This window comes from Meriones unguiculatus, chromosome 7, assembly GCF_030254825.1.
Source record: "Meriones unguiculatus strain TT.TT164.6M chromosome 7, Bangor_MerUng_6.1, whole genome shotgun sequence".
Classification (NCBI taxonomy): domain Eukaryota; kingdom Metazoa; phylum Chordata; class Mammalia; order Rodentia; family Muridae; genus Meriones; species Meriones unguiculatus.
This window is the reverse complement of record NC_083355.1, coordinates 76,535,170-76,558,751: the sequence shown is the minus strand read 5'-3', so window position 1 is coordinate 76,558,751 and position 23,582 is coordinate 76,535,170. Positions and strand designations below refer to the sequence as shown.

At 44.3% G+C, this 23,582-nt stretch overlaps 1 protein-coding gene across 2 annotated transcripts in view; it reads left to right on the top strand.

Annotated features, from left to right (window-relative positions):
- The first annotated feature begins 5,263 nt into the window (after positions 1 to 5,263).
- Pole2 (DNA polymerase epsilon 2, accessory subunit) overlaps positions 5,264 to 23,582 on the top strand; it is a 29,300-nt gene continuing 10,981 nt past the window's right edge. For both annotated transcript variants that reach the window (XM_060387569.1, XM_021650933.2), the window contains exons 1-10: positions 5,264 to 5,381; positions 7,327 to 7,427; positions 11,972 to 12,047; positions 12,630 to 12,707; positions 13,074 to 13,167; positions 16,674 to 16,748; positions 21,279 to 21,362; positions 21,922 to 21,978; positions 22,655 to 22,703; positions 23,292 to 23,364. In XM_060387569.1, the coding sequence (XP_060243552.1) occupies positions 5,314 to 5,381; positions 7,327 to 7,427; positions 11,972 to 12,047; positions 12,630 to 12,707; positions 13,074 to 13,167; positions 16,674 to 16,748; positions 21,279 to 21,362; positions 21,922 to 21,978; positions 22,655 to 22,703; positions 23,292 to 23,364 (755 nt within the window). In that variant the 5' untranslated portion in view covers positions 5,264 to 5,313. The remainder of the gene's footprint in view (positions 5,382 to 7,326; positions 7,428 to 11,971; positions 12,048 to 12,629; positions 12,708 to 13,073; positions 13,168 to 16,673; positions 16,749 to 21,278; positions 21,363 to 21,921; positions 21,979 to 22,654; positions 22,704 to 23,291; positions 23,365 to 23,582) is intronic.

The following is a 23,582-nucleotide window of genomic DNA, read 5'->3' as shown; positions in this document are numbered from 1 at the left end:
GATCCACCTACTTCAAATTAAGCCAAAAATTTTCACAGCTGTGCCATCCATTTTTTATTTCAGTTAATTCCAGATGTGCTCAAGTTGTTAACCAAGAGTAGTCACCACACGATCTAATTCTGGTGAGCAACCAATAGCAGTGGCAATAGCAATAGCTTGGGGAACTTAAGGTACCTCCTTGGCAAACAACTCGTGAGCTTGTAGGCCAGGCCTAACACTGCTATTTTTGTTTGTTTGTGGCTTTGGGGAATGCCCCTCCACTGCATTCAAATTTGTTTTGTTTTGTTTTTGGAGACAGGTTTTGTGTGTATGTGTCTGTGTGTCTGTGTGTCTGTGTAACCTTGGCTGTCCTGGACTTGCTTTGTAGATCAGACTGGTTTTGAACTCACAGCAGTTGGCTTGCCTCTGCCTTCCAAGCACTAGGATTCAAGGCTTGTGCCACCATGCCCAGTGCATTCAAATTCTTTAACTGCTATTTTAGCAACACATTTTTCTTTTCAATGAACTCAGCCTCCGTAGGGTTGTAAGGTAGGTTTAAGTACCATCGGAGCTAGTTGTCCTTAGCCCAGCTTTGCATACCAGTATTTGTGAATGAGTAGCCCTGTCACTGTCAATCTCTGAGGGTGACTATACACAATATTGATTTGGAATAGGCCCTTGATGATGTTTATTTGCTTGGGAATAGAATAATTTTTCTTGGAAATGCAAATGTTGTGGAATGCCTGTCTGCTTCCTGAATGATGATCCTGGACTAACCCTCTAAAACTGTAAGCCAGCCTCCAATTAGATGTTTTCTCTTATAAGAATTGCCTTGGTTGTGGTGTCTCTTCACAGCAATGAAACAGTAACTAAGGCACAACACTACTGTTAGCCCCACTGGCTACTCTGTTCTTCCCTGCTCTCCAACCATATGACATCTGTCTTTCTTGGTACTGTTACAGTCACCCATTCCTGTCTGGAGCCCTTGCTGTTGTCATTCATGAATCAGACATTAACAGGGATAAACAAAGTCCCTTCCTGGCTCTGCTGTTAGTTCAGTTACTGATGGAGGTACAGTCGCTTGAAAGGATGCTGGCTCCAACATAGCCTCATGGCATTCATGGCAGGGATTACACACCTCATTGCTGTGAGTATGCCTATCAGTTTCACAGAGTTTGATTCTGTGCCACCCCAGAAAGAGGCCTTCAGTCCAACCTGTGCTTTGGTAATCTGTTCTTACTATTACCAAGGCACCTGTGATAGAGTTCACCTGTTGAAACTAAAAAAAAAAAAAAAAAGCTAGCAATTTTGTTTTAGAAATAAATGCCAAATAAATGCCAATTTCTCCCCCTCCCCCCAGCTTTTTGGTCCCTTGATCAGGACCAAAACTGCATTGGAACAGTTTGCACATTGCTTGGGTTGTCTTTCCACAACTTCTGTCAATCACCCTCTGATCTTCTGGCAGCTTCTAACCTGAAGAACACTGAGGTCATGGGGCACACACCAATTTAGCTTGTTTTACAAGAATGTCAGCTTCTCTGGCCTTCTATCCCAGCCCCACAGGGTACCCCTCCCCTCTTTTTTTCAAGTGATTAAAAGGATGGGTGTTGGGGTTTGCTCTGATGTTTGTGTTTTGATGTTAACTACTGACCCTCAAGATTTGGTGACTGCCTGGATATACCTATCCTTGTGTAAACCTGCCTAAGACATTATACCTGATTGGTTAATTGAAGGCCTAAAACCTGGGCAGGGCAGAATGGGGTAGGCGTGGCTAAGGTTCCTGGGCTTTGAGTTCAAGAGAGTCACAGGAAACAGACAGATGAGAAGAGAGGAGGGGGAGGACACCACGATGGGTCAGCGTGGAGAAGGAACCTGGGCCGGGAGGAAGGACTCCAAGGATGTTGTGGATGGAGAAAACACCAAGATGGAAAATATAAGCAAGTATCCTGGGATAATGGATGGAAGGCAGCCCAGAGAGGAATGGTTAAGGTGGATGGCATTGGATGGGGGCTGGGAGATGGATGGTGAGGTTATTGAGACAGTGTAGGTAGACTATCTGCCCTGCCCAAGGTAAATAAGGCAATTATAAAATCTAACAGGTGTCTGTGTCTTATTTGATTGTGATAGCAGGTATCTTGATACCGCCAAGATAATCATAGGACAAATAACAATAAACATTATATAGCCCAACACCATTTTTATTGCTAACAACAGGTGGGTAACAGGTGAATCGAGGCATGAAAATATACCAATGGCTTAGGAGCTCTGCAAACACCTGCATGGGTTTACATTCACAGGTGCCAGCTATTTATAATTTTCTTTGTATCACATGTATCTTACTAGGCTAAAGTACTTTCAAGAATTGTATAGTTGTGTTTGCCCACTGTACCTAATATGGACTGATCTAGCTTTTGTTTTTGTTTGTTTGTTTTTAAGACAGGGTCTTTCTATTATGTAGCTCTAGCTGTCCTGAAACTCATTAGTATAGACCAAGCTGGCCTCAGCCTCACCGAGATCTACCTGCCTCTGCCTCCTGAGTGCTGGGATTAAAGGTGTGATGGCCTCCATAATTTTTTTAAGAGTTGTGTGTGAGTGTGTGTGTATGGGTATTTTGCCTGGATGTGTGTCTGTACACCCTGTGTGTATAGTGCCAGAAGAGAGCATCAGGTCCTTTGAACTGGAATTATAGATGATTGTGAATTACCATATGGGTTCAGGAACTGGGTTCTGAATCTGTTGAGTCATCTCTCCAGCTACTATTTTTCGTTTGTTTTTGAGACAGAGTTGGCTGGTATTGAACCCACAAAGATTCACCTGCCTCCCTCTTCCAAGTGTTGGGAGTAAAGGTGTGTGCCACCATACCAACCTCATCTTCATTCTGTTAGGTTTACCTGGTCTTTGAGATTCCTTCCTCTTTATTATTACTTTTTAAAACTTTGTATCATGTAATGTGTATGAGCAAATGTGTGTGTGTGTGCATGTTTGTGAGTGTGTGTGTATGTTCATGAGTGTGTGCAGGTGCGCACATAGACCAGAAGTTGGGGTTGAGTGTTTTCCTTTACTGACCCGCCCCCTATTTTTTGAGACTGAGTCTCTCACTGAATCCAGATCTCATCAATTGACTAGACTGGCTGGCCAGTAAGTTCTAGGAATCCATCTGTCTCTGCTCCCCCCACCCCATCCCACCCTGCAAAAACTACAGTCGTGCCACCATGCCCAACTTTTATGTGGGTGCTAGAGATCTGAACTCAGGTCCTCATATTGTGTGGCAGGCACTTTATCAGCTGAGCCATCTCCCCAGCCTCTCAGGTGCTTTTCTAAAGCTGTAAAAGACTCAGTTTTGCCTCACTTCATCTACATAATAAAATCTTCTTATTGAAAAATAGGTAAGAAAACAAAACAAGGTCTTCCGTCACTATCCCATGACATCTCTGTCCTCAGGTAATCTCCCTTTACTGTTTCTGGGTGGTGACCTTGGTGAAGGTATCTGGACGTGACCTGTCCTTCATACCAGTGAGTGTGAAGTGGCCTCGGGATCCACAGGCAAACGGACTACTGAAAAAGGCTTTAGCAAGCTTCAAGTGCAGTATGGAGAGATCCCATCTCCTGTATTAACTGCTCTGACAAAAGAGTGGAATGGGGCACCATGGCCACTTCTTTATTCAGTTCTCTATAATCCACTTCACTTTCAGGAGACACTGTACTTTTTCACAGCTCCTACCCCCCAACCCCATCCCCTGGATGTTTGAGAGAGCAATTTATCTTTACCCTGACTTTTTAAAGCTTTCTGTGATCTCATCATCGCCCCCCGGGCAGCCTGTGCTGTTCGGTAGTCATAGGTCTAATCAAGACAGGTCACTTTACAGGCTCCTGTCTCGTCCAACCACATATGACTGCCTCTCGGCTTGTCCTCTCAGCAGAACTCTCCAGTGCATGCAGGGTGTGTCCCGGAATGTCCTCCTGCAGTGGAGAAATGCATACAGCATACTCCTGGGAGAGGTGGGCATAATTAATAACCAGGACAATTTAACCCTTTTAATTGTGGGTGTGTATTATGATGTATCCATGTATGTACATGACGTGTGTGCCACTACAGCATACATGTGGAGGTCAGATCAGTGTCCATCCTTGTCTTTCACCTCATTTCAGACAGGGTCACTTAGCTCTTCACTGTTGGGACTCATGAACTTCCAAAGACCCTATGTCCAACCTTCTATTTGGCTACAGGAATGCTGCAGGGATTAGATTCTCACCACCACACCTGGATTTATGTAGGCTCTGGGGATTAGAACCCAGCTCCTCAGGCTTGCACTTTTTACCCACTACGCCATGGCAAGGAGTCATGGCAACAATCGGCAGAACCAGGAAGCTGACAGCTCCCACCTTCACATGTAAGCACAAAGCAGAGGAAGGAGTCATGGCAACAATCGGCAGAACACCTTCACATGTAAGCACAAAGCAGAGGAAGAGAGCTGGAAGCAGGGTGAAGCTACGTGATCTCAAAGCCTGCCCTCACTGATGGACCTCCATAGCAAGCATATTTATTTATTTATTTATTTATTTATTATTTATTTGGTCTTACTCTGATTCATTGACTGGCCTGGAAGTCACGATGTAGAACAAGTTGCCTGGGAGCTCACAGAGGTCTGCCTCACCCTGCCGTCTCAGTTCTGGGATTAAAGGCATGCGCTAACACACAGCAAGAGCAGCGCCACCTCATTGACAGTTCACCTCAAGCCAACCCTTTATAATGTTTGGTTTGTCTCTCCACCGGTTACAAAAAAACAAAACTCTGTCGTGGGAAAAGTGAGACATTGCTAATTGATGTATGTAACACATCAATTAATGCATTTAAAGTTGCTAATGACAGTGCACTGTGAGCAGGCCCTCCAATAAAGTGCTTTGTGGAACAGGAGTGGTAGAAGAGGACCTGCTGAGGAAAACAGTGAAGACAGTATTTCCAGAGCTTTTGTCGAACCGCTAAACAGAGCTACCCTGTAACTCTCCTAAGGGAAGATCCTGGGTGCGGGGAAGCTTGGCTAGGGTCAGAGAAGGTACAAGCAGAGGGTAGCTGAGTTTGAGACAGCTGAGTGTTCAAAAGGACACTTGGGATAAAGAATGCTTGTTCCCACTCAGACTACTCTGCTTCACTCCCCAGGAGGGCGAGCCCGCGAGTGGCTTCCTGCTTTAGGCTTAGCATCTGAGATTCCCCCGGGGATCTGGAGTTTGTGGAGGCCCAGAATATAGGGGCGGGGCGCGCCGATAGGGGTGGAGCAACGGGGCGTGTCTATCCACGAGGGGGCGGGGCTTCGGCGGTGGCGCCAAATCGCGAACATGGCGCCGGAGCGGCTGCGGAGTCGCGCGGTCTCAGCTTTCAAGCTGCGCGGCTTGCTGCTCAGAGGGTGAGTCCCGCCGCAGCGCCCCGGGCCAGCGGAGACCCCTGGAATGCTCTCCTGGAGGAGGCGAGGTCGGCCTGGCGCCTCTGAGGCTACAGAGCCTCTCTAGGTTTCCGCGCACCGGGCGCAAGCCTTGCTTCCGGGCTGGGCGGGGCCGTGTCGTCCCGGCCGCACTGAGCCCGGGAAGACGGCAGGTGGGACCCCGCCTCTGCAGGGTCAAAGCAGGTCAAAGCAGACTGCCTGGCTGATGGGATTTATGTTGTGGTCTCTGTTTGGGATTCGCATTGTTTTCAGGAGAATTAAAAATTGGATAGATTTAAAACATTTTTAGTTTTTTTTTTTGTACTTTTCCTAGTTTAGAGCTTGCTCAAAAGGAAGTTTTCCTGCCTATGTCTTTTTAGTCCTGTGGAATGAACATCTCCAAGAGCTTGCTTTATATTTTAAATGTCTTTATGTTTTATAATACAGGGTACCTGCTGAGTTCTTTTGAGTCAGAGTTTGAATATGTAGTCAGAGTTTCTCTATGTAGTTTATTGTTTTGTTTTCCTAAATGAGCTTTATGAAACTTTAAAGTTTATGTTTTGCCTAGTAGTGTCCAAGGGTTGGTCAGTCTGGGTTTTCCTGGGGGAGAAAGTGATGAATTTAGTTTGGTTAATCCTTGAATTTTAAACAGGGGAGTAACTGAGCAATTGGCTTTTCTTTCCTTTCACTTAAAATGTACCATTATTCCAACCAAGGACTATTCATGGAGATAACCTAAAACCCCTGAACAGATGTAGCACATGACAGTTCAGGAAGAATGTTGGGTCCAGAAGGAAAGGAGGGAGATACCAGGGGGTTCCATAGTAATGGGAAGAGGGACTGCCTCTGACATAATCTGATTGGCCTGCTCTTTGATCACCTCCCCCTGTGGGGGGAGCAGCCTTACCAGGCCACAGTAGACAATGCAGCCACTCCTGATGTGATCTGATAGACTAAGATCAGAAGGAAGGAGAAGAGGACTTCCCCTATCAGTGGACTTGGGGAGGGGCATGCGTGAAGAAGGGGGAGGGAACCACAAGGGGGATACAAAGAATAAAGTGTAATTAATAATAAAAAAAGTACCATTATTAAGCTGTTGGAAGCTCATTAGTTGACTCAGTGAGACACACACTCAAATCTTTTAGCTTTGAAACACCTTGTGTGGAGTAAAACACCGTGGGCTTTACTGTGGGAAGAGTGTTATCTATTGCCGTGTAATAGATTACCCTACGGTTTAGAGACTAAAACTGCACTCATGTTTTAGCCTACATTTTCTGTGGGCCAAAAACCCAAACAAGACTAAAGTCTGTCTGGTTGGTAGTGGTGCACGCCTTTAATCCTAGCACTCAGGAGGCAGAGGCAGGTGAATCTCTGAGTTCAAGGCTAGCGTGGCCTACGCAGTGAGCTTCAGGACAGCCAGGATTATACAGAGAAACCCTGTTACAAACAAACAAACAAACAAACAGAGTAAGACTTAAGTTGGGGTTTTAGCTTTGGGTCTCATACCTCATACACTCCAGTCATGATGGGGTCAGGTTGTCCAGGATAGCCAGCTCATTTAGTTTAGTTTAGTTTAGTTTTTTTTTTTAAGGTATTTTAATGTGATCTGTGGGGATTTGTTGTTTTAATTGTTTGCTTATTTTTGAATTAACTATTTCAAGCCTTGATACTTCAGGCTTTACAGGGAGAACTGAGTTTTCTGTTATGCTGACTTTTTATAAAGCTTGTATTTTCTAAGATTTAAATAACAGTTTCCTGCCACTGCCACCACCACCACCATCACCACCACCACCACCACCACCAAACAAAACAGTTTTGTTAGCCAAGGCTGGAAGGGTGGTTTTGTTCAGAAACTGTAGGCAAAATGAGAACCACTTGAAGGGAAGAGTGAATGGACACTTAGGGTCTCATCTTTCCTTTCTCTCACTAGTGAAGCCACCAAGTACCTCACGGAAGCTCTTCAGTCTGTCACTGAACTGGAGCTTGACGAGACCCTAGAAAAGATCATCGATGCAGTTGAAAAGCAGTCCTGTAAGTAATGTTTTCTGATGCTTAAATTGTTACAGCTTTGCGACCTCTGAGGTAATTTTAAATGGAAACTGAGGCTCCATTAGTAAGATACCCTAGAGCTCCGAGATACTCACGTGGTAGTATCTTTTCCCAAGGAATTAGTTCAGGCGTGACCTCAGGGTATTCTGTTCCTTAATGGTTCCTTTGTAGTTCCTCATCTCCTGGGGAGGTGGGTTCACCACAGCCTCTTTTCTGTATTTAACTTCTTGAATTTGATCTTGTTCTTTAAAGAATTGTATGGATGATGATACAATGACGCGCATGTGTGCACCTACGCCACAGTATACATGTGGAGGTCAGAGGACAGCTTTGGAGTGGGTTCTCTCCTACCTTGTGGGCCTGAGGATCAAACGCATGTCATCATGGCAAGTGCTTTTACTTGCTGAACTCTGCTGTTGGCCTGATCTGATCCTTAACGATCACTTCTCTTACTCTTTGCACCCGTGTCTCTTATTAAGTTAGATATTCTAAATGTTGGGGGGGGGGGAGAAGGCCTAAACTTCCCTGTCTGTCTGTTAAATACTTCCCCTGCCACTACCTGCAGCAGCCCAACAAGGAGAAATGCTTCAGTGTTTGTACCGCCCACAGGATAGGAGGCTTAGCTCACTTTCATGTTATGGAGAACATCTTCAGTGATGGAGGAGGTGATGCAGTTCATGACGCAGGAAAGAATTAGTTCTCTTTTCACTGCTGAAGGCAGGATTTTAAACACAGTCTTCCTTTAGAAATTCCTTTCCAGTAAACATGTAGAAAATCATGATTGATGTTAATCATTATATATTAATTTCAAATGTATGCTATTTTGCCTGAAGACAGAGTGAGTAAGTGTGTACACTTTCCAGTCTGGCCTGAATTTGTGCTGCTGTCTGTCTTAGGTAGGGTTTCATTGCTGTGAACAGACACCATGACCAAGGCAATGTTTTCTTATAAAGGAAAACATTTAACTGGGCCAGGTTTACTGTTTCAGAGGTTCAGTCCATTATCATCATGATGGGAAGCATGGCAGCATTCAGGCAGACATGGTGCTGCAGGGGCTGAGAGTTCTACATCTTGCTTGGAAGGCAGCAGAAAGAGACTGTTCCACACTTTGTGGAGCAAGAGCATAGGAGACCTCAAAGCCTGCCCACATAGTAATACACTTCCTGCAACAAGGCCACACCTACTCCAAGGCCACACCTCCTAATAGTGCCATGGTCAAAGCATTCAAACACACAAGTCCTATGGGGCCATATCTATTAACACCACATTCCACTCCCTCGCCACCATAGGCTTGTAGCCATAACATAGTGCAAAATGTGTTCTCTCCAACTTCAAAAGTCCCCATAGTTTATCAGTCTCAACAATGTTTAAAAGTCCAAAGTTCAAAGTCTCTTCTTAGATTCATGCAATCTCGGTCTGTCTCTCTCTCTCTCTGGTTTTTCAAGACAGGGTTCCTCTGGTTTAGCCCGATGTTCTGGAACTCACTGTGTAGACCAGGCTGGCCTCGAATTCACAGAGATCCACCTGCCTCTGCCTCCCAAGTGCTGGGATTAAAGGAATGCCCCCCCCATAAAAATCAAAATCAGAAATCAGGTCACATACTTCCAACATACAGCATATACATTACCATTCCAAAACAGGGAAGGGAGCACAGTGAGAAAATACTGGACCAAAGCAAGACTGAATGAACTCTAAGCTCTGCATCTCCATGTCTGATGTCAAAGTGCTCTTCAGATCTCCAACTCCTTTCAGCTTTGTAGACTCCGTTCTCTTGGGCTGGGTCCACTCCTGTTAGCAGCTTTCCCCAGCAGGTATCCCACGGCTCTAGCATCTCCAACCTCTTGAGGTCTCTGAGGCAATCCATGCCTCAGCTTCACACGATGGTCTCCCTGGGCCTCCACACAGGGACCCCCCCCGGCCACACAACTGGCTTCAGCGGCCCTCCTTAGCTGTGGAGGGAGATTCTATAACCCCTTCTTCTGTCCTTGACTCTAAAGCTAGAACCATGTGGCCTAAGCTGCCAAGTTCTGCTGCTTGCTGGGGCTGGAACATGGCCCCTCACTCAGTTACATCTTCACCAGCTGTTTTTGATGCTTTCCTTCACTACTACAGATTACTTGGCTGTCCTGGAACTTGCTCTGTAGACCAGGCTGACCCTGAAGTCAGAGATCTATTCTACTTCCTGGTTCCCCTTTAACCCTTGAACCATACATTTTGTATTTTTTCTTTCTCATTTGCTACGGTTCATCGAAATGCTCTTCAGAAGAGTGGACTACAGGACAGAGTCTATGGTAGGCTGTTTTGAGATTTCCTTTGTCAATACAATTAATCTAAATCTTAGTCTCTCTCAAGCAGACTCTTTGGACAAGGGCAAAAACCAGCCACCTTCTTCACCGTAATATCACAAGAACAATCTCTAGACATACTGAAATTCTTCTCTGAAACCTCTTGAGCCAGGCCCATTAAGCTGCACTCAAAACATTCCACTGCTTTTCTAACCCAAAGTCCCCAAATCTACATTCCTCCAAGCAAAAGCATGGTCAGGTCCATCCCAGGCAATTCCCCAGTCCCTGGTACCAACTTCTGTGTTAGTTTGGGTTTCATTGTTGTGAAGAGACACTATAACCAAGGCAGCTCTTGGAAACATTTAATTGGGACTGGTTTACAGTTTCAGAGGTTTAGTTCATTACCATCATGGCAGGAAGCATGGCAGCATGCAGGCAGACATGGTGCTGGAGGAGTTCTATGTCTTGATCTGCAGGCAGCAAGAAAACTATGTTTCACTGTGGACAGCTCTTGAGCATAGGAGACCTCAAAGCCTGCCCCCATAGTGACACACCTCCCTCAAGAAGGTCACACCTACTCCAGCAAGGCCACACCTCCTAATAGTGCCACTCCCCATAGGCCAAGCATTCAAATTGAGTCTCTGTGGGCCATACCTATTCAAACCACCTGTTTAGCTGTGTTCTTGGGCTAGTACTCAAAGTTGCGTTCTCATCAATAAGAAATGGGCATATTGCTAGGGGTGGTGGCACACATCTTTAATCCTAGCACTGGGGAAGCAAAGGCAGCAGATCTGAGTTTAAGGCTAACCTGGTCTATATAGTAAATTCGAGGCCAGCCAAGGCTACACGGTGAGATTGTCTCAAAAACCAACCAACCAGAGGGAAAAAGCAGGCATATTGACATCAGTGCTGTGAAGCACCTGTCTCACAGAATAAAGTTTGTAAAATACTAAAGACCTTGCTACCCATTTGCCAGGTCTATAATGAATGAATGGAGAAGTTATACTTCTCCAACTTCACTGAAGCCAGAAGCTCAGAGAACTTAAAGCTACATTGCTACCACTAAGTAGTCTTTAGAAAACAAAGGCCCTTGATTATATTTTGAGGTATCGTGTCTGCAATTGACCACAGAAAATTAAGGTATTGACATGTGGCTTTTACAGTTTTCCTGACCTAATATTTTCTATAGACAGGTTTAGTTAAAGCTGAAAATCCAAAATCAGAAATGCCCCCAAATCTCAAAACTTTCTGAGTGTAAAAGAATTCTGCAAATGGAAAAATTCCTTACTTGCCCTGATGTGATGAGTCACGGTGTTGTACACAATTAGCTTCCTCAAGGCTATTTGTAAGCTGTACAGAAAGCATAAAAAGCCGAGCACTTGGCAAATGTTTGTACTTCCATTACTCAGAAGGCCAGCCTGAAATATAGAAGCCTTGTTTCAAAAAAGGCCCATCCAGGCTGGGCAGTGGTGGTGCATGACTTCATCCCTGCACTTGGGAGCCAGAGGCAGGCAGATCTCTGTGAGTTTGAAGCCTGCCTGGTCTAAAAAGGGAGTCCAGCACAGCAGGACTGTTGTGTGGAGAAACCCTGTCTCAAAGCAAAGCAAAGCAAACAAACAAACAAATAGATCTTTTAAAGGGGAATTTTATATTCGGACTTAGGTCTTATCCCCAAGACATTTCATTTCTGTATAGTAGACAGATATTATAAAATCTGAAAAAGTTAAAAATCCAAAGCACTTTTGCTGTCAAAGATTTTTTAATAAGAGATACTCGACCTACTGCAAAAATCCCAAAATTGGTTTTTGCATATTATTTCCAAGAAAAGAGCTACGCATGTAAAGATGTTTGGTTTCACCTGGTATGGTAGCGCATCATGCCTTTAATCCTAGCAGAGGCAGAAGCAGGTAGAGCCCTGTGACTATGGGGCTAGCCTGGTCTAAGTGAAGAGTTCCAGGCCAGCTGGGGCTACACAGTGCAAACTCTATCTCCAAAGAATAGAACAAATCCTCTTATCCACTGGGCTGTCTTTCTATTTATCTGTTTGTTTGTTTTGTTTTATTTGGTTTTTTTTGAGACAGGGTTTCTCTGTGTAGCCCTGGCTGTCCCGGAACTCACTCTGTAGAGCAGGCTAGCCTTTTACTCACAGAGATCCGCCTGCCTCTGCCTCCTAGAGGCATTACAGCTGTGTGCCCGGCTTTTCATGCCTGTTTTAAAGCTGACTTTGAGCTTCCTTTTCAGTGTCGTCAAACATGATCGAGCGAGGTGTGGTGGAGGCGGCAGTCCAGGAGTGCAGTCAGTCAGTCGACGAGACAATGTGCGTGCATAAAGCTGGCATTTTCCTGTGGGAGGCTGACTGGGTGCTTGTTTTCACGGGAAAGCGACTAGCGACCAACAGTTCTACTGTAGAAGCTGTCATTGCTTGTCTCAGTTTAAGTCACAGCCTACGTTATGAATCTCGTTATTAAGCGATTTGTCTTTACTATTTTTTCCGTTGAGATTATAGTCGTGACATGGTGTGTTTCCAACCACTCTGATTTAATAGTCTGTGTGCCATAAATGGATTAAGTTGAGCATCAGTTTAGCGGTTTGTTTGAGGCAGGTCTCACCATCTAGCCTAGGTTGTGCTCAGGAGTTTGATTCTGCTGCTTCCGCCCTCCTAGCAGGGATGTGGGGGGTGGGAGGCGACGGCACACCTGTCACCTTCGTGTCTTTCAGAAGGAGAATGCACGAGCTAAAAGCTTTATCCTCTTACTGTTTGTGACACTTCAAAAAATTGGTACATGGCTTGAAGAAAATGTGAAAGTATTATATGCAAAAGATGATAATGTGAATTGCTAATGTTTATAATACTTGTATTTTAATTAGTCAGACCTGTGTTTTATGGGTTGTTTTTCAGAGAGCATATTTTCAATATCATTGGAGCTTTTGATATTCCACATTTTATTTACAATTCAGAAAGAAAAAAATTTCTTCCGTAAGTATACCGTGTATTATTTATTGATATAAAAATTTTTTAAAGATTTCTTTATTTTATGTGTATGAGGGTTTTGCCTGCATGTGTGAGTGAGTATATACCACATGTATGCCTGGTGTCCATGGAGTTCAGAAGAGGGTGTTTTATCCCCTGAAACTGGATTTACAGACTATTTAACCACTATATGGGTGCTGGAAATTGAACTCAGGACCCCTGCAAGAGAAGCAGGTGCTCTTATCCACGGGGAATATATATATATATATATATATATATATATATATATAGCGTGTGTGTAATATCATGTACATACATGCATATATATAATATATACTATCAATATTTTAAACGACATTTCTTTATTTCTAGTCTATCAATGACTAATCATGCTGCACCAACCCTGTTTGGAACTGCAAGAGATAAAGCTGAGCTTTATCGTGAACGATATACCATTTTACACCAGGTAAGTTGGGAACAAGGAGAACTTCGGTAAATTGGGGAGGAAAAGGAGCTTTGGGAAATCTCAAGGATATTTAAAGGGTGCAATTTTATATGTTAAAGTTGGTCATTCAAGGCTGGGTTTGGTGGCTCACGTTGATAATCCCAGTACTTGAGATTGCAGAGGCGGGAGGATTGCTGCAAGTTTGAGACCAGCATTGGAGCTGTATAGTAGGGCCCTGTCTAAAAAAGAGTCATTCTGTAGACTGTCAGTGGGCTCTGCGATTGAGTCCACTAGCAAGAGTAGACTCACGAATGCCAGCATGACCCCTATTTTACGAGTGAGCAAGCTGAAAGCTAGAGAGGGTTCATGACTTTCCCAAAGAGCACATGTAGAGAGTTGAGTTAGAATTCAGGCTCAGTGTTTTTGGCACCTGTTGAAAATTAGATGACAGTTGTGACATGGGTGTGTTTCTGGGTCCTGGATTCTGTGCCCTTTGTTGATATGTCTGTTTTTGTCCCAGTACCCTACAGGCTCTGTTACTGTGGCTCTGTCGCATAGTTTGAAATCGGGTGTTGTTCTTGCTCAGGATTGCTTTTGCTATTCAGGGTTTTGGTACTTTCATAAGAATTGTAGGTCTTAGTTTTGTTTGTTTGTTTTTTTCCGTTTCTATACAGAATGCCATTGGAATTTTGATGGAGAGTGTATTGAACTTATAGATTCTTTTGGTAATATAGCCATTTTCACAATATTAATTCTGCCAACCCACGCTCATACAATGTCTTGCCGTTTGAAGCCTTTCTTGATCTCCAGTTGGATGCTGTTTATTCCTTATTCAAGCCACTGAGCAGTGTATCTTCTGTGTAACTTGAATTTACCTTGCCTTGAATTTGCCCTGCTTCATCTCTTTCTCTACCAAAGCTTACTTCTTTGTCCTTTTCCTCTGCAACATTTGCCTCATGCTTTTTACAGAGATGTGAAGAGTTGTCAGTCTGTCTTTCTCCCTCTTGGTGTGTCTGAGACATGCTTCTGCTGGGTAGGTAAGGTTGGTGTCAAGTTCACTGTGTAGCCTTGGTTGACCTCAGGCTAAAGACTTCCTGCCTCAGTCTCCCGAGTAGTGACGTGAGAGGCATGCGCAAGCATTCCCAGACCCTCCTCATGTATTTCAGCCTGCAGTGTTGTTTTAAGTGTGTCACTTAGCCCTTCTTCTGTGTCCTCAGGCATGGATAGAAGTGAACTGAGGTCCATTCACAGTTTTATAGTATTTATTTTCTTGGAAACAAACTTGATTTTGTCATTTTTCTACTTCAGAATTTTCCCAGAGAGGGTCTCGTGTTTCTCCGACCAGCCCCAAACTCACTAGGTAGGGCCACCTTAAACTTCTGATCCTCCTGCTCTGCTTCTAGAGTGCTGGGATTCCAAGTGTGTACCAACCACTGTGGACAACTTTTCTGTGGTGCTCGGGATGGAACCCAGAGCTTGGTACATGCTAAGCAAGGACTCTGCCAGCTGAGCCACATCCCTAACTCTTCCTGTGAGTGTCCTTTTAATTTAAGGTTGTGAAAAACTCAAACAGACTAAAACCTAAGAAGGAATATATTCGTTTGGCCTGTATTACCAGAAAGACTAAAGGGCTGTGGTTTCAAGCCTGGCTAGATCCAGGTGCTCATACAACGGACATCTCAAGGCCTCCGTCTTTTCTGTACTCAGCTTTTGTTTTTTTCATATCCTTTTATTAGACCCTCTCATCACCTGGGTCAGGAACAAAAGATGGGAGCCATGTTGGCCTTGATATGTTGCCAGGTTAGGATTCTAGTGTACCTTTTTGCCAAAGATTATCCTTTCAAACAAGTTTTCCTTAGGGAGTGACAAAAATGGCCACTAGTAGCCATAGCGGTCAGAAAGGGTCCTCTCTTCCTGTAGTCCTGGCAAAAGTCTTGAACGTATCTCCTATTGGCATAACTTAATGTACTTGCTCGTCCTTGAGTCTGTCCACCTCTGCTTTCATCTTTTAGGCCTGGGCTGTTTGCAGAAGGGGAAATGGGGCACCAGCCTGTCCAGAGTGCGTGAGTGCATGAGTGCGTGATGAGAGGAGAGGGACAGTTCCCTCAGTAGTTGCTTGTGCATCTTCTAACAGTCCACCGCGTGCACACTCACACTAAACTCTGTATGGGGTGGTAGTCGATCTTGATAAGAGTGGGTGCTTTCAGGGCGGCCATAGACTATTAATTTTAACTGTGAACCTGACTGGACCAAGAAATGCTTTAAATTACCACTGGATGTGTTTATGAGGGCTCCTTATGGCGGGTGAAGGAATTTATCACCCTCTCCACTCCAGTGTGGGCAGCACCATCACCAGACTAAATACAAACCAAACAAGAAGGCGAGCTAAGTGGCCAGGCCAGGCATTCCCTGTGTTTCCTCATGGTCAGTATGGACTATGCTTCTCACCCGTGAGCCAAGTAAAACCCTTCCTCCCTTAAGCTGCTTTTTGTTGGGGATTTGGGTGCAGTGATGGATGAGAGAATTAGCTAATACAGAGCTTCTCATATGCTCCTTTACTCATGTCCCTCTTCCTTTGGACTCCTCAATTTCTTCACCTGAATTGTCTTGTCTTTTTCTTCCTCACCATGTTGTATTTGGGTCTTGTTAGATGACCTCTTTGGCCTAGTGTACAGCCAGCCCTCACAGAGCTGTGTTGTATGGTGACTTTTCTCTCTCACTAGCTTCCATGCTCAGGTTTTTTAATACTTCTGTTTTAAAAGTTGCTATAGGAATTGGAGATTGGCTCTGTGGTAGAGTTGCCGACCTGTTGCAAGCCCCTGGGTTTGCAGTTGGGGAATTGCTAGGTGTTTGCATGCTTATTAAATTCATAGGGGTTTTCAAATGTGTTGAGAGTAAGCAACAGTGATAGCTTAGGGTCATTGTTTATCTTCAGTGTTTTAAGGAATCTTTCTCTTAAATGTCTAGTGTAGTGACAATTTTGGAGTTTTTGGTTTCTTTAAAAACATACAAATGTTCTAAAAATGTTTTCGTTTTGATCCCAGGGGTGGGGATGTGGGGATGTGGGGCTGCTTCACAGCAGGTGGCTGTGATTTGCCTGGAGCTCTAGCAGGGCTGTGATTTTGCCAGCTACAGATAATTCCTACCACTGTGTAATAGTTGGAATTCTGGGGACGTCTCTGGGACCCCCGAGAGGTAGGGTGGGTTGTTGTTTGCAGTTGGTCACGGTTGGTTAAGTAGTCACGCACAACAGGAAGAAAGTTATCCTGACAACAAAGATCAAATTTGCCCCAAGGAGCTAGACACCCCTCATCGGCAGGAAGGAGTCTAGAGATAATATCGCTCCCTTTCCAAACCCTGACTTTATCTAGGGCTCTCTCTTTTCCTCTATCCTTTTCTCCCCCTCTCATATCTAGTGTTAGGGTGTTGAAAGGGTGGAGAAGAGTGGAAGAAAAAAGAACCCACAAAGTAGCCCAGGCAGGTTGCAGTCTAGTTCGCTAATTCATAAGGATCTCTCTTTTTTACAGAGGACACACAGACATGAATTGTTCACCCCTCCGGTGATAGGCTCGAACCCCGAGGAGAGCGGAAGCAAATTCCAGGTTTGTCTTAATGAAGGAGTGTATGTGTTAATACAGGTGTAATATTATTGCTACCTTTTGTACACTTACTTTAGTGTGTACTTGTGTGCTTATGACACAGGAGTGAGAGGACCTCTTGCAGGAGTTGGTTCTTTGTTCCGCCTGTGGGACCTGGGCATTGAATTCAGGCCATTAAGACTAGGTGGCAGGTACTTTCCCCAACAGCTGTCCTGCCTGCCTGGCTACTTTTAATTCATTCAGGTTTTTGTTGTTGTTTTTTTATTATTATCATTTATTACAATTTATTCAATTTGTAGCCTGGCTGTGGCCCCCTCCCTCTTCTCCCCCTGTGCCCCTCCCCTAGTCCACTGATAGGGGAGGTCCTCCTCCTCTTCTATTTGACCCTAGCCTATGAGGTCTCATCAGGGCTGGCTGCATTGTCTTCCTCTGTGGACTGGCAAGGCTGCACTGCCCCCCAGGAGGTGATCAGAGAGCCTGTCACTGAGTTCATGCCAGAGAAAGCGCCTGTTTCCCTTACTAGGGACCCCACTTGGAGAGTCTATGGGCTACTTTTTAAAAAATTTTTGCTTGAGATAGAGTCTCACTTTGTACCCTTGCTGGCCTGTATCTTGCTGTGTAGACAGGCTGGCCCCCAAAACGTACACATACCTTTCCCTCCCAGTGCTGGGATTAAAAAAGCATGTACTGCACGGTTAATTCACTGAATTTCAAGTGAAAATAAACTTGTGTTTCTGTTCAACTGGTTTGTAGGCAGGGCTACTTGGCTGTTGCTGGTGAGGCCGTGTCTAGTGTGCTGGGCCCTGTAAATCTTTAGCAGAATTACTGCTCCGTCTTTGGAGCAGGCCTAGTGCCAGGGAAACGTCCATGTGGTCTCTGGCTTCCAAACTGAGCCCTGCACACCTTTGGGGGCGGCTTCATTACCCTTCGTGCCCTCACTCAGAATACTGGCTATTGCCTGTCCTTCTCTTGACCACCACAGACCACAGATCTGTGGACTGAAATGTGCCATATCCACTGTAAGGAACACTTCAGGGAATGCTGGTTTCAGTACCTCCCCACCTCCCAGTGTACTGAAGAAACAATGAAGAGAGACTGTGAGGGTGCAGGTGGGCCTAGGGTTGCTGCTGCTTGAGGGGAGGAGAGCTGGACTGTGCAGCCTCCACTGTCCCAGTTTAGAGGGCGATCCCCAGATAGCACTGTCACTTTAGTTCCAGCAGTCTGGTCAGGCTATCTGTGGCTCTGCCTTCCTCTCTAGCATTCAGAACCCTGCTTAGGGATGGCCCTTGATTCCGTCTGGGCCTTGCCATTTTCCTGAGGTTCTAAGTGGGTTTGAAGGGGGCCCCAACTCCTCAGTGTTCTCTGCCATGGTAGGTCAGAATTCATTATGCTGAGTAGTCTGTTAGAGATTAGGAATTAGGAATACGGGATGATATTCAGAATGATGCTTGCGAGAGTAGTGGTGTGGGCCTAAAACCCCAGCACTTAGGTGAAGGCAGGAGAGTAAGGAATTCAAGCTCACCCTTAGCTCTGTCGTGAGTCCAAAGCCAGCCTGAGCTTCATGAGACTCTGTTTCAGAAACAAACAAACAAACAAAGAAACAAAAAACAACAAAAATTAGTGTTCAGTGGTGGCACACCAAGAGAAACACTAATAGTATTTGACAGTTTCTGTGCTTAGCTGTATTAGAGTATAATTTGTGTCGTTTTGGAAATGACTCAATGTTTCCCTACCAAAGTCTGTCTGTGTCTTGTGTATTAGCTTTCTAATGCGAGCATGCGATACTTTCTCTCCTCTTTGTCAAAATACTTTTTAGACTTACATGGCTAAATAATGTATTGCTCTTTTCAGCCTTCCTGTTTCGTTCTGTGTCTCTCGCGGCTTGTTTCTTCTTTAAGCTGCACTTAAGAACAAGCAGATCCCTAAATAGACTGTATTAATAGAATCTAAGTGGAAACTTTCTTTTATAAACAACAAGAATGGTGTCTTTCATACTTATTTGGAAGGCTTGGGGTGCACCTGGGCAGCGGAGCGCTTGCCTAGCACGTAGAAAGCCTTGGGCTTGATTCTAAAAACAATCATACCTTCTCATGTCTTTGTTGCTTCACGTTGATGTTCTGTAGAATTCCAAACATCAACTTTATTTAATATTTATTTAAAATTTAAATTCATATTTATTTAAAAAATTTTAAATTAATTTTTACACCTATGAGTGTTTTGCCTGTATTTGTGTGTGTGCCATGAGTGTGCCTCATGCCTGAGGAGGTCAGAAGACATTATGAGGCTGGAGTTACAGGTGGCTGTGAGCTACCATGTGGGTGCTGGGAACCGAACTCAGGTCCTCTGCAAAAGCAGCCAGTGCTCTTAACTGCTGAGTCATCTCTCCAGCCCCATGTACGGATATTTTTCCTACATGTGAATCTGTGCTCTGTGTGTATGCCTCATACCCATGAAGGCCAGAAAAGGGTATTGGATCTCCTATCATTGGAGTTACAGATGGTGGTGAGTTCCCACGTGGGTGCTGGGAACCAAACCCGGCTCCTTTGCAAGAGCAGCCAGTGCTCTTAGCCACTAGGCCATCATCCAGCCCCCAACATCAACCCTTAACTGTGATTAATGTGGAGTGATGAGACTATGCATGTCTGGATTTCTTCTTTGCCTGTGTTTTTTTAATTGCTTCCAAAGTATACATGGATTATTTGTGTTAAAAACACAGTGTGATAAAGAGGAAAGAAATTTTACCTGCTAATTTTTAGAAAAGCTTTTTGATGTAGCAGTATCACGTCTGGAGGCTGTGAAAGTTGGCTAACAGCTGTGCCCATGTCGTAGACTAAGCAATGTGTACAGAAATATCAAGTATTGTTTGTATTTGCAGAAAATTGTGAGCAACTTAACTCTTCTTTAATAGCCATTTGGAGACAAAATTGTCATCCTTTAGCATATGTAACAGCTGGTTCTAGCACCCGAGCCGGAGGACACCAAGATCCATGGCTGTTCCAGTCCTTATATCACACGACATATTAGCTGCATGTAACCTGTGCATCTTCCTGTATACTTAATCATCCTTCGATCACTTATACTATGTAATACAATGGAAATGCTATATAAGTTTTTGCTTAGAATATAATGGCATGAATAAGAAAGTTCAGCCAGGTGGTGGTGGTGGTGATGGCGCACGGCTTTAATCCCAGCACTCAGGAGACAGAGACAGGCAAATCTTTATGAGTTTGAGGCTAGTTCCAGGACAGTCAGGGCTACGCAGAGGAACCCTCTCTTAAAAGACCATAAATATATAAATGAATGAATGAAGTTCATGTAGTTGTTGGATGTAGCTCCGTGGTACCCTTGACCAGAACTAGAACACTTCACCAGTCTGCATGAGCACCTAAGTTTGATCCCTGGTAGTGTTTAAATAAAAGAAAAGAGGGCTGGAGAGTTGGCTCTGTGGTTAAGAGCATTGTCTGCTCTTCAGAGGTCCTTAGTTCAGTTCCCGGCAACCATCTCTACTAGGTTCACTAGGATCTGATGCCCTCTTTGTGCGTGCATGTGTACATGCAGATAGAGTGCTCAATAAACATAAAATAAATAAATAAAACTTAAAGAAAAGGTCTGTGTACAATCAATATAGATACAACTTTTTTTTTTTTCCAAATATTTTTGAGCCAAAATTAGTTGAAACCTCAGGGGTAGAATCCATAGATAAAGGAAGCTGAATATTTATATTCTTTCATTCACACCTTTGATCCCAGCACTGAGTAATCTCTGGAAGTTTGAGGCTAGCCTCGTCAACGTGGTAGGTTCCAGGCCAGCCAAGGCTATACCACCACAACAAGATGGTGCCCTAATTATTGTTACTTCCGTAATCTTTTTCTGTTCTTTCTGATTTTGAGACATTGCTACATGGACCAGGCTGGCCTTTAACTCACAGAGATCTGTCTATCTCTGCCTTTAGAGTACTGAGATTAAAGGCGTATACCACCACCAGCTCTGGCTTCTGATATAAAGTATAATTATCAGGTTGAGACTGTAAATAACAACTTTAAAAAAATAGTATATATAATTAGGACATAAATTTTGAAAAAACTTGTTGATTATTTGAGTGACACTTTAACTTTTTTAATTTTAAGGTTTATTTTATGTTTATGTATTTGCCTGTTTGCCTACACTTGTCTTCTTTGGTTACATTTGTTTTTTGTTTTGTTTTGTTTTTTTTCGAGACAGGGTTTCTCTTTGTTGCCTTGGCTGTCCTGGACTTGATTTGTAGACCAGGCTGGCCTGGAATTCACAGAGATCTGCCTGTCTCTGCCACCCTGAGTGCTAGAATCACAGGCATGAGCCACCACACCTGGCTGTTTCTGTTCATTAGTATACACACTTCACCCTTCAGCTTTTTGTAGGATAAAACTAAACTTGCTGATTAGTTTTTCTACTGTAAAGCAGCTGCATGTCAGAAAATGTGTTCTCAACACTTGTAAAAAAAAAAAATTAGAATATGCTTTTTAGTCTTTAAGTTTTTATTCTGTTTTATTTTAGCTTAAAACAATAGAAACTTTATTGGGTAGTACAAGCAAAGTTGGTGACGTGATTGTTCTTGGAATGATAACCCAGTTGAAAGAGGTAAGTTAAGTTTGACATGTTTTTTTTTTTTTTTGCACTGGAGGTGGCGATGCGTGGCCGCAGCAGTGCTTTTTCATAGAAAACACTGGAGCATGTTTTTCACAGAAAACAGTCCGTGGCTAACCTCTTCACCTGTGTCGGCTTTCCTGCGGCATTAGTGGGAAAGACTGTCCAGGTGTTCATTTGCGTAGCCTCCAGGTAGACCGCAGTGGCCTCTGTTTGAACTGACACCGAGTTTCTGAATGACCAAGCTGCTGACCACATCCTGGGGCTCTGGGGGTCATTCTCTTAGTTGAAGGCATCTGGTGAGGCCCAGTGGCAACCAGCCATGCCTTTCCTTGTCACCCTGTGGTCTGCAACGGTCAAATTTTACTGTCTGTGAGTCTCAGGTATGCTGTTGTCTGAGGTTGCCAGTAAACAAACATGAAATCACTCGTATCTACAGAGCCGCTTCTCTGATGCATCCTGTTGTCACACTGGGTAGTATGTTAGTTATTTGGAATGGCATTCTTTTTTTTTTATACAAGTGTGACTACATTTCATTTAATTTCTTTTTTAGGGGAAGTTTTTTCTAGAAGATCCTACTGGAACAGTGCAGCTGGACCTTAGTAAAGCTATATCCTTTAAAAAAAAAAATTCTGTCCAGGAATGATAGTGTAACACCTTTAATCCCAGCACTTGGGAGGCAGAGGCAGAGGCAGAGAGGCAGATCTCTGTGAGTTTAAGGTCAGCCTGGTCTACATAGTGAGCTCCAGGACACTTGCGCAGTGAGAGCCTATCTCCAGATAAGTAGATAGATAGATAGATAGATAGATAGATAGATAGACACTTGCGCAGTGAGAGCCTATCTCCAGATAAGTAGATAGATAGATAGATAGATAGATAGATAGATAGATAGATAGATAGATAGATGGATGGATGGATGGATGGATAGATAGAGGCTGGAGAGATGGCTCAACAGTTAAGAGTACCAGCTGCTACCCAGCACCCACATGGCAGCTCACAGCAGTGCAGTTTATTATTTGTCTGGGCCAAACATGGGGGCGTACACTTGTAATCCTAGCACTTGGAACACAGAGGCAGGAGTTTTAGGGGTTTTGAGGCCAGCCTGGGCTACAAGTCTCCACCTTCCCCTACAACACACAATACCCTCCCATCCCAACACCAAAACAACCCCTAAGGGAAATCTAAAACAACACAACGAAGCTAAAAGTGCCTTGGGGCCCAGACTGTATGCTGGCGATACAACTGTTTCAAGCGTAGACTTGAATTCTTCCTCATCTGCTCTGCACCAGTTCCACAGTGGCTTGTACACCGAGGCGTGCTTTGTCCTGGCTGAAGGTAAGTGTGTGTGCCCTGTTCATGGCCTTGCGTGACAGTGCAACTGTTCCTATTTGGGGAAGACACCCGATGATGGAATTCCGGAGGACGTTCACGATGGGAATGTGACCTTGGCAGGATGATGAGGTGACTCTTAAGAAAAAGGCCGTTAGGAAGCCTTTCAGGGCTGAGGAAAACGCCCTGAGATTAGACAGTGGAGAAAGCTGCACCACTCCTGTGCGCTGAAAACCACCGGTGTGCACGCCCTCAAGGACACACTGTGCTCGTAAAACTGTCACGCTCACTTGGACTTCATGGTCACACTCAGTCACCTCCCGTCCTTGCAGCTCCTCTCTGTACTCCAACCCGTGCACAAACCCCCAGTGCACCACCAGACCCTAAAATATGACTCAGTTGGGGTGGGGTATACCTGTTTAACGTTTTCCGTATAGAATTTGGACTGTGCATGGCTCTGGATCGGACAGTTCAGTAAGATCGGTGACTTCTGTAGTTTAGTTCATTGCTTTATGTGGCAGGAATTTGTCTGTTCAAAAAAGGATAACTGAGCAGATAAAAGTGACTTGTTACCTGGTTTGTTTGATTGTTTAGGTTGGTTTGAAGATCAAGTGTTTCATGTCAATGCCTTTGGATTTCCACCCACTGAGCCCTCTAGCACCACAAGGTATTAAGGGGCTTGATTTAGACTCTGGGATTTTGTGTATTGGCAGTAGTGAGCGTAACACAGTTTGTCTCGGTCACTATAAGGTGTCAGGCTTTGTGTCCGAGATTTAAAAAAGCGATGGAAACCCACCCACCTTAGTTCCAGAGATCTGATGCCCTCTGCTGGACTCTACAAGCAGACGTACATTTACACACACAAATGCTCATAAATGTGACCTA